The 11,284-nt window shown below is 34.6% G+C and overlaps 1 protein-coding gene across 1 annotated transcript; it reads left to right on the top strand.

Moving 5' to 3' along the window:
• The first annotated feature begins 9,436 nt into the window (after nt 1-9,436).
• On the top strand, nt 9,437-9,922 carry LOC128129032 (uncharacterized mitochondrial protein AtMg00810-like). Its single transcript, XM_052767744.1, has one exon. The coding sequence runs from the start codon at nt 9,437-9,439 to the stop codon at nt 9,920-9,922; it is 486 nt and encodes a 161-aa protein (XP_052623704.1).
• Nucleotides 9,923-11,284: the final 1,362 nt, after the last annotated feature.

The raw sequence follows: 11,284 nt of genomic DNA, 5'->3' as shown, positions 1-11,284 counted from the left end.
TTGAAGAAAACTCACATGTAGTTCTCTCTAGACCAAAACCATTACGGGTCAAATATGGTCTTGGTTATGATGAAATGAACAAACAAATCATGAGTCCCAGTACTCAACCAGAGTTGTTGCCATGTGATCTAAGTCTCTTCACTGGAGGCAATAAGGATCAAGAAGAGGTGGTAACTTACAGTCTTGATGTAATCACCACTTCAATCTCAAGTATCCCATTCGAAGTGACATCATCCCATGATCTTCCAGACCTGAATGCTATGTCTAACTCTCCAGTTGAATATTCTCTTAAATGTCCCACAATGGAAAGTTTCAATTCATAAGATGCCACTTTTGAAAATTTTGATATCTTTGGCTCCAAATCTAATGGAAAACTACCCAAATCATATGAGTCAGTAGGATAATCCAATACTGGACCAATTGGATTCTATAGTAAAGAAACATTTCCATCTCTTAATGCTTCAGTCTCTGGAACAGACGAATTAGGCTATAAATATTCAAAGAAACAAGGATAAACTTTGTAAAAGATCTTGTGAAAGGAATACGATTGTTAAAACCTGATAATGATATACATTGCGTTGCCTGTGAATAAGGAAAAATTTCCAAATCACCACACAAAATTATAACAAAACATAGTGTATCTGAACCTCTTCAGCTTATACATATCAATCTGCGTGTTCCCACTATAATTCCTAGCTTAAGTGGTAAGAAATACATTCTTGTGATTGTTGATGACCACACCAAATTCACGTGGGTGTACTTTCTGTGAAACAAATCTGAAACCACCAATGAGCTAATTAACTTCATTCGCTATATAGAAGTCAGGATAGGTAAGCCACATAGAAGGCTGAGAAGTGACAATGATGGTGAATTGAAGAACAAGACCTTAGATAGCTTTCTTGTATCCAAAGGTATAGATCACAAATTTTTTTGCACCCTACACTCCACAGCAAAATGGTGTAGTTGAAAGGAAAAACCGGACCATATGTGAAGCTGCTCGGTCTATGTTGATCTTCGCAAACCTACTACAATACTTATGAGAAAAAGCCACTGCAGCCTCCTATTTCACTCAAAGTAGATCCCTAATCAACAACAGGCATGAAGTCACTCCTTATGAAGCAATGAACAATAGGAAGCCCAACATCAAATTATTTCACATCTTTGGTTGTCGTTGCTACATCAAGAACAATGAGGATAAACTAGGAAAATTCGCACCCAAGGCTGATGATGATATCTTTCTTGGATATTGCTTTCATGTTGCATCCTATAGAGTTTTGAATAAGCGAACTAGAGTGATAGAGGAAAGAAGTGATGTCACATTTGACGAAAGCTATGTGAGGGTTTTGGATCCAAACCATTTTGGTCCTCAAATGGTAGGACCTTTTTATATATTGCACCAATCATCACTTGCTAATGCTTCTACTCCAGTCCATGCTATTAAAGTAGATTTCGAATTCCTCTTTCCAACTCAACCCTTGGCCCTAGAATCAGAAAAGCTCACAAAGACACCTTCTCCCAATCTCTCTCAAACTCATCAACCATCAAAGGACTCCAGTTACACCAAAGGTCAAGTTTAGGGGGATCCATCTTCGAATGATTCTATTCCTAAAGGTCTTTTAGAATCTTTTGAACCATCTACCCCAACCTCCCATCATCAATATGGACCATTCGTAACACCAGTCATTGCATCTGTTGAAGGGGAACCACCTTTGGTTGGTTCCATTCTTAAAGGTACCTTACAATCCTCCCAAAAATCCACTCCATGGTTTCAGGGGGAACCACCTTTAAGAATGGAACCAACCAAAGGTGATGATTGGTGTTATGAATGGAACCAACCAAAGGTGATTCCCCCTCAAAAGATGTAAGGTACCTTTAAGAATGGAACCAACTAATTTATCAAAAGGAACCTTTAAGAATGGAACCAACCAAAGGTGATAATTGGTGTTATGAATGGAACCAACCAAAGGTGGTTCCCCTTCAAGTTCTTTCACGTATACTCCATCTATTGAATTCAAGCATGCAACGGTTAAGGGGGAACCACCTATTTCAGGTAGTTCTAGACACTTTCAAGATTGTCTTTTTGAGGAAACATTCACTTCTGACCACCTCCCTCGTCTAAAAGAACCATACGAGACAGTTTTCTCTCCTCCAATACTAAAGGAAACTCGTCTTACAAAATGGAAAAAGGATCATATAGCTGAAAAAATCATAGGTGATCTAGATTCTGGAGTAGTGACTTGTTCAACAACCAAGAATGAATATCTATACACAAGCTTTCTATGATGATAGAGCCCAAAGGAATCAAATAGGCTCTAAAATATGCAGAATTGGGCAAAATCAATACAAGAAAAGTTAGCTGAATTTGAACGCAACAATGTGTGGGACTTATTGCCAACATCAAAAGGAGTGTCAGTTGTTGGTTCAAGATGGGTCTATAGAAACAAGAGTGATGAAGATGGATTTATCGTCAAGAACAAAGTTAGACTGGTTGTCAAAGGCTACTCGCAACAATAAGGCATAGACTATGATGATACCTTTGCAACAGTTGCAAGAATAGAAGCCATTAGGATTTTCTTGACAATTGATGCACATAAGAACTTTAAGGTTTACCAAATGGATGTACGGTGTGCATTCTTGAACGGCGAATTCGACAGGGATGTCTATGTTTAACAAACTCCTGGATTCGAAGACCAAAATTGTTGGATTAGATGTCTATGCCCATAACTATTATTGGTATGTACTTGACCCGAGAGTAGCATGGTTCATTCGGGTTGCATAACACTAGGACAATTTGTGAAGATGGACTCTAGAGAAAAGGTTATATATGATTTATTAATATATTATAAGCTCTAATATATTAATATGAAATCATATTTTTTAATTAGCATTGATCAAAAATTAACTAGGAATTAATTCAGTGATCAAAAGAGACTAATTAAATCTATAGGGACTAAATACGGTAATTAGTTATATTTATATGTGTTGGGCTTATGATCCATGTTGGACCAAGTTTATGTATGAACACATAAAGAGTTGGGCCACATGAACCATGGATCATAGAACCCATGGGTATGGATTTGGGTAATACCCATGACCCTTGAAATCCTACATATAAATACATACTCCATAGCCTAAAAATGCCCACTTGTAGTCCTTGGAGGTGTTTTTGGTCCATGGAGATTCTCTCTCAAGAGCCACCTTTGTCCTAGGTGAGTTGTGAGCCATTTATGGTATTCATACTTTTGGTGCTAAGCTCTTAATGCCAAATACAACAAGGTTTCAAGCTACATAAGAGGTATGTCATCCTAACTAGTATTTCATAGTATTTATGTCATTTGTATGCTAGTTATAGGCTTAATGTTTTGAAACACTATTGCATGTATAATTAGAGAAAACATAGATCCAAAGCTTTTAGGGTTGTATGTGCACCATAGGATGTTGTAGTATACAAAACCCAACAGTGGTATCAAAGTCATGAGTTGTTTTCTATTATATTTGATGTTACTATTGGCTTTTGAAGCAACAAAAACTAATTTTCTGCATTCTGTCAGCAGGACTCGCCGAGTCCACTGGGTGACTCGACGAGTTGCTTGAAGATTGTCTTGGACTCGTCGAGTGCATCAAGGGGCTTGATGAGTTGGCAGTCTTGCACGCAAATTTTCGAGTTTTTGGCCTATTTTGGATTAGGATTATTACCACAAAATCTTTTTGTTCATAAAATTTAATTTTGATGTTGTGGTAATGATTATCCTCATCCAAATAAAGGATAATTGTCAAAGTTTCAAGATTTGTATTACTTTATGTGATTAGCTAATTTCTTGAAAATTGTTGATGTGAATTATTTTTACTTCTGAGTTTAATATAGATCATAGAAAAATTGCTTGATTATTGTGTTAATATGTATATTTGATCTTAATGGTTTTTATGAACTCCATAAGTTGTCCTCAAGTTATGGAAAATGAAGAATTTTTTCCATTTAAAAGTTTATTAAGATTCATAGGTTATGAAAAAAATGAAAGGTCTTACTTTTAATGTCATCATAAAATAGTTTTATGTCTTCCATAAAAACCATATTAAACTCATAATTTATGGAAACCAAAAGTTTTTGAATTGTTCAAATCTTTCCCTCATGTTTTGGAATTTGTAAAGTTACCCCCCCCCCCCCCCAATGTATACTTTAATTCCAACCCTTAGAATTTTAAAGGTTTAAAATTCAACCCTTATACTATTATAATATTATAGGATATATATATATAGATGTATGTATGTATAAGAGTAAGTCAATCTTACCGTTAGTAGGCCTCATTCATGAAGCCGGTGTATAAGGGGAGTATAAGGTTACTGCCTATAAAATGGCAGTTTAATGGGTTTCCACACTCACCCACCGCTTCCTTGACTGGTGGAGGGTCATTAGCTGAACAGGTAGGAAAAGAAATTAATTCTCCTTTCATTAAAATTATAATGATAAATATAAAGTAACTAAACTTTATTAAATTTTCAATCTTAGTTATTTTAGGAAAATGTGAATTTGGTGCTAACCCATGAAATTGCACTTTGCACCTTGTTAAGTCATTAGTGGAGCATGTGTGGTTAACCGGCACATTGATTAGGTGGTTGTAACATTAAGTGTGCCAAGTTAATTTGCATGGTTATTCAGTCATTGTTTGTGATCCTTGGCATCCTAGTCACAAACTTGAAGGGCACAATCGAGATTTAAACATGCCATTGAATATTTCAATGAATCTCAAAAGATCTAGGAGTTTCAATTCATTGAAAACCTAGTTAAATTTCATTTTTCATGGTGGAAATTGGTAAATCATCATTTACCTACCTTCAAATATTTTGTAGCTTGGATTACGGCATCCCTCTTCCAAGTTATAAAATATTGTGGTGGATCCTAACCTTAATATTTCACATTAGGTGTTATATTAAGGACTTAAATCAACTAAACTTGAATTTCTCTCTCATAGATGTCTAGTTATGACAACTATGGATAAAGCTATCCTAATGAAGATGATATCCCAAATGGAGATCAAGGTGAAAGATTAATCCCTTTGTTGTGCATTAATTGGACTGGAAATCATACTTCACCTCCTCCACCTCCTCCAATTGTTCTCCCCAACCCACAAGTTCTTGAATAGTTCAATGTCACTCAATCCCTATTGGCAAGCAGTGTCTATATGTACTCACATCATGGAGATGAAGTCTCATATTGACAAGATGGGAGAGTTGGGTGTCGAAGTCTCAAGGAAGCTGACTGTTGACTGGCTTCTTCAATCGGTATCCGAGTCATATAGTGAGTTCATTAAGGACTACTATGTGACAGACCACGACATGAACCTTAATAATCGTACCTATTTGGTTGTTGCTGCTGAATCAGAAATGATTTGGAGCACTGGTAAAGCAAATTTGATTGGAACATCTACTTCCCAAACTTTCATGGACATTGACAATGGAAACACTGGAAGTCCATAAAAGTCTTCTCTTCCCAATGGAAAGGGAATGGCCCATAGTCAACCCGGTTGACCAAATGGTAAAGAGAAAGGATAAGTATGAGATAGTCATATGTACCATTACTTTAGAGTCCATATGTTTCTATTGCCAAAGGAAGGGGCATTAGTTGCGAAGCTGCCTATTTAACTGAAAGTTCACTAGGATGGTAAAAGTCAATAAATTTGACTATGCTTCAGGTGAAGTCCACTATCTAACTCTATTAAGTTCCTATTTGGATATTCTTATTATATGATGTGACTAGGTCGCATTTTGATGTTTTGTAGAATCAAAAGAAGGAGTGGAAGCTTAGAAGAAGAGTATGTTGAATCTGATCGCGAAGATGGATTTCGATCGCATGATTCGAAGATCAGAATATTGAGCTGCTGCTTAAAAGTTATAATATATTGCTTAGGAATAGATAACAACATAGTTTTCATATTTATTTGCATCGTAAGGATAAGTTTTTCCGCATTTTAAAATAAAAAGAAAATTTTTGATTTAATTTATTTTATGTATCCTCACAATGCGATTTGTGAAAATGGTTGCTCATATGATTCCATTGATAGCAATACTGGAAAATGGATCTGATTCTTTCTTCTATGGTAGTGTCATAATTTAGCAAATAATGAAAGATTCTTATCACCCAAGTTTCAGTTGGATTGAAACTTGGAATCATGCAACTTGTATTGTGTGATGAATGAGAATTTTCATCTTTGGGAAATTAAGACTAACTCCTTGTTCATATGTATATATGAGTCAAGTGAAGGATTAAGGGATCGGGTACACTTGGTTGTGCACTGGTCAAATCCACCACAAAGATCAATAAGACATTTCATCATGATTTACTAAAGTTTAGTAAATATGGTTATGCTTACAAGTTTAAGTGTAATTCTGAAACATTGAAAAAGTTTCAATGTATGGCAGAATGAATAAGAAGAATCAAATTAGGCATAAAGATAAAAGTTTCTCCAATCTGAAAAGATGGGAGAGTACTTCAGTATCATGCTTTATGATCATATTAAAGATTATGCAATGTCATATCATAATTGATTCTCTAAGGACATCTTAGTGCATTTGTATGGATAAGAAGAGGAATCGTGAATTTTTGAAATTGTTAAATCAAAAGATGAATCATGCTTCGTTCCAACATCAAGTCTTAGAGTTATACTCCAAGATTGTAACTTGAGTGACATAATCTTAAGAAAGGTTTATTAAACTTGTCAAATGTAGAGTAAAATATTTTCTACTCTTGTACATTTGAAATTAGTTAGTTGTGATGTCTTGGATAAGACAAAACCAACTAAGACCAATTATGTGAAGTGTTTATCTTGATAAGAATCCGCACTAACTCCTGAATATTTGTTTTGTCAAGGAATGGTTCTTGACAAAGAGAATCTTATATATCAAAAGGTAAGTGGGAGTCTTAAAGATCTTGGAATAGTTTCAAGAACTAATCAAGAGTAAACTTATTATCAATTACTAGCACACGACTTGAGGTTTGTAACCTATTGTGTTGACATATCCTTATTTTTGTGCCATTCGAATTGGTTGACTATGTATGTGAGCTCTATGAGTTCTCAATGGTTTGCATAACTTGGAAGAAATGGTAGGCCCTTGTGCTGCCAGGTGGCAAGAAATTAAGAATTGAACAAGTTCAGTCCATATGAGCTTGGATTTGTCACTAACCTTGTCTTGTGTTTATGATTTTCACAAGTTCATATGGATAGGAACACATACACTATAAAAATTTAAGTGTCATAAGGTTTCTCTCCGAATCATGAAAATGATGGTGAGGAAACGCTTTCACTAAGTAGATTTTAAAGGATTAGAGTTGGCAGTTGTATAGTTGCATTCTCAAATTCGATTATGATCATGGAATACCTTTTCATAGTTCGAATTGTGAGAAATGGCAAATAATTTGAACATTCGGGACTTATTAGTTTAAGTTCTGAAAGGTTCATACACACATGTGCTATTTAATGTGAAAAGTATATGGGCTTGAGACGTCTTGTAAAGACTTATCGGAGCATCAAGTATTAGAAATCTAAACTTTGGAAAGAAAGTTAACAAGTATTGATTTCTAGAAGTCCAGCTGATTTCTGGATACATGTCAAAGCTAGTGGGAGCATAAGTGTTATGCTAATAAGGATATAATCATCATGCTAGTGGGAGCATGATTATTATGTTAAGTAATGCAAGTTAGCAATGTTAATTATAGAAAAAAAATTCAATTTGCAAAGTTACAGGGTTTGAAAAGTTGTTTGGCTATAATTAAGGGAGAGGAAATTATACTTCATCCCAATTCTAAAAGCTTAGATTGAGATTTTAATCGAATTTAGTCAAGTATATATATATATATATATGAATGCTATGTTGGAATGGTTCAACATAAGGAAATTCTATATATGGAAATGTTAATTGCGTTCTCAAAATTCGATTATGATTACGGCATCCCTCTTGATAGTCCGAATTGTGAGAACATTGCAAATAGAAATAGAAATATTATAGCAAAAGACTAGTCTAGTATCATGTCTTTATGTGAGACATCATAAATCGTGTCCAATATGCTTTAGATATAGGATCGATTATATATGTTGTAATATTCATCCGTTCTAAATTTTCCAAATGCCTAGAGCATTAAGAGGGAAAAGGACTAGAACTAGATGTGACTAAAATGATTAAGCAATTGTCGAGGACAATCTGATGCTTACCAAATATTGGTTGCTCATGGAAAGTTGGAAGTATAGTGTTAATTTTGGAAGGACCATATTGACATATTCTGGAAAGAGGAAACTCTTGTTCAGAAGTGATAGTAAAAATGGGAATATGGAAATGTTTCCATAGGTGGAAGTTATTCATTAAATCTGCATAAGATTAGAAAACTTAATGCAAGAGGGATGTTCAAAGGAATGTACTTTGAATGTGAGATTTCGTTTCCATGGAATTGCTCTCCATTGGAATACTTTGTAATGTCTGTAGCCAAGTCTTGGTGACTTTTGTGCATGTTCATTACAAGAGGATCATTGCGTATAAGTTTCGAATCTAACAGATTTCAGTAAATGGCAAAGAATCTTGTATTCTTACATTTATCAAAAGGATTTGGAACTGTGAAATGAGCATCATTGAAATGTTTTCAATTGATATATTCCACAAAGAAAGGACCATAGGTAAACAGAGTGTGCATGTTTGGAACATGGCATAACTATCGTTTTAATTCAAGTATAAAGTTGATTATTCGATACATTATACAATGAATAATGAGTAATCAATATGACTAAAAAGTTTTGGGGTCATATAGGATTAGTATTATTCTTGTGTTTCACTTTGCATGTTTTGCTTTCCCGAATAACTAGGTTATTCAAACCGTCCACAGTCGATCATACTTTGGAAGTAGGTATTGAGGAAAGACTGTCATGAATGGGTATGTAGTTTGTCTATGTGTTTTAGATATAGCTGCAGTATTCATGAGTACTCTTGGAATAAGATTCGAGTATTTTGATTAATCCCACACTCATTTGAATCACTTCATGGATTTTATCACGAGTGGTCATGAGACGATAATATCTTATATTCTTAAAATGGAGAGATATGAGTTGCATTCTACAAGTCACATAGATCCAAAGCTTTTAGGGTTGTATGTGAACCATAAGATGTTGTAGTATACAAAAGCCACCAAAAAGTTCCCTTAACATTACTATAAGCTTCAAAAGGATGTGTATGAATTGAAGAAAGCTCTAAGAGCATGGTATGGAATATTGTCCAAGTTCTTGGAAGATTCCAAATTTCAAAGAGGTTCTATCGATCCCACTCTCTTTAGGAAATCCACAACAACCATCTGATTGTTGTGCAAATCTATGTCGACGAAATCATATTCGGTTCAACCAGCAAGGACCTTAGTGATGACTTTGCTGAGTTTATGAAAAGCAAATTTAGAATGAGTATGATGGGTGAGCTCAACTACTTCCTAGGTATACAAGTTCGTCAATCTCCTAAAGGAATCTTCATTGGTCAAGACAAGTATATCACAAACATGTTGAAGACATACTCCATGGAGAACGCATCAACTGCAAAGACACCAATGTCTACTTCCTACAAGATTAATTTAGACCTTGATGGGAAATATGTAGATCAGAAGCACTACAGAGGAATGATTGGCTCATTACTGTGCCTTACAGCAAGTCGACCAGACATCATGTTTTCTACATGTCTGTGTATACGCTTTCAAGCCAATCCAAAGGAATCACACCTCATGGCAGTCAAAAGAATTTTCAAATATTTTAAAGAAAAGGCTTATCTGGGTTTATTCTATCCTTCTAAAGGCAACTTATATCTCCAAGACTTTACTCACTCAGATTATGGAGGAGGCAAGCTCGACAGAAAGAGCACTTTTGGTAGCTGTCAATTCTTAGGAGACAGATTGATTAGCTAGGCTTCAAAGAAGCAAACATGTGTTTCAACCTTTACTGTTGAAGCTTAATAAGTTGTTGCCACCAGTTGTTGTTCTCAAGTGCTTTGGATGCAAACACAATTGAGAGATTATGGATTCAAAATGTAACAGATACCTATATATTATGACTCTAAGAGTGAAATTACAATCACTCACAATCCAGTCAACCACTCAATGACCAAGGACATTGATATCTGGTGTGAGTTTCTAAAAGATAATATTCAGAAAGGTCATATTGAGCTTCATTTTGATCCTACAAATGAAGAGACTGCAGATGTGTTCACAAAAGCTCTGGATGAATCCAAGTTCTTACACTTTCTAGGATGACTTGGCATGCTTAATCCAGATTCTCTAGGCATTTGAAGTTGTTTGTTCAAAAAGTTTTTTTTAAAGAAAACTCCAAAAACATTTTACTTTTTCTTTATTTTACACAAAAGAAAACTCCAAAAAGATTTTCTTTCCTTTTTATTTTACACAAAAAAACTCCAAAAAGATTTTCCTTTCATCTTTACTTTACACAAGAGAAAACTACAAAATGATTATATTTTCTGTCTTTTGTTTTTACTTTAAACAAAAGAAAACACCAAAAAGATTTTATCTTTCATTTTTTCTAGGATAATACAACTTGTTATCACAACTATGCAAATGAAGAAGGCTAGTTGCTCCACACTGTAATGAATTTTCAAAAAACTAAATTTGGTGGTTCTTTAGTTTGCTTTAGTACACAACTAATATTGGTACTTTAGTAACCATTAGCAAGCTTCATTGTTATAATCTACTTAGAGTTATAACATACATCAGGTACTAATATTATGGGGGATAGTGTGAAGCGATCTCTAAAGTTTAGTTAAGCAAATATGTTATAGTATATTTGTGGCTTCCCTATCCTAATGACCTCATGAGACAAAAACGCGAACTTGTGTAGTTTGAGGGACATAAAAAGTTTTGCTTTGTGAATATCTATACCTAATAAAAAGCCTCCCCGTTAAAACAAAGCGAGTCAAGTTCCGAGTTTACCTGTTTAATTTCTACACTTTGAGTCTAGTTATATATTCAATAAGTTATAGTTCAGAAGTGGAGTCAATCTGTGACCTTTGACACTCGATGAGTATTCCCTCCGGGGATATTTATATCGATCCACCTAATTATAAAAGCTTATATGGATGGGAAGAACTAGCATTTAAAAGTGTTTCGTAGAAAGTCATGGACTTCATTAGTGACCTAAGCAATTCAGAGCACTCCAATAAATTTATTAGAAAGTCACGAACTAAAGTACAAATAGAAATAATACTAGAAAGCATTTGCTTGTTTACTTTGTCAAAGTTGGAGTAATGAAAAAAAAAA

The sequence above is a fragment of the Lactuca sativa genome, chromosome 9, assembly GCF_002870075.4.
Source record: "Lactuca sativa cultivar Salinas chromosome 9, Lsat_Salinas_v11, whole genome shotgun sequence".
NCBI lineage: Eukaryota > Viridiplantae > Streptophyta > Magnoliopsida > Asterales > Asteraceae > Lactuca > Lactuca sativa.
The sequence above is the reverse complement of the archived record's forward strand: the minus strand, read 5'-3'. Positions and strand labels throughout refer to the sequence as shown.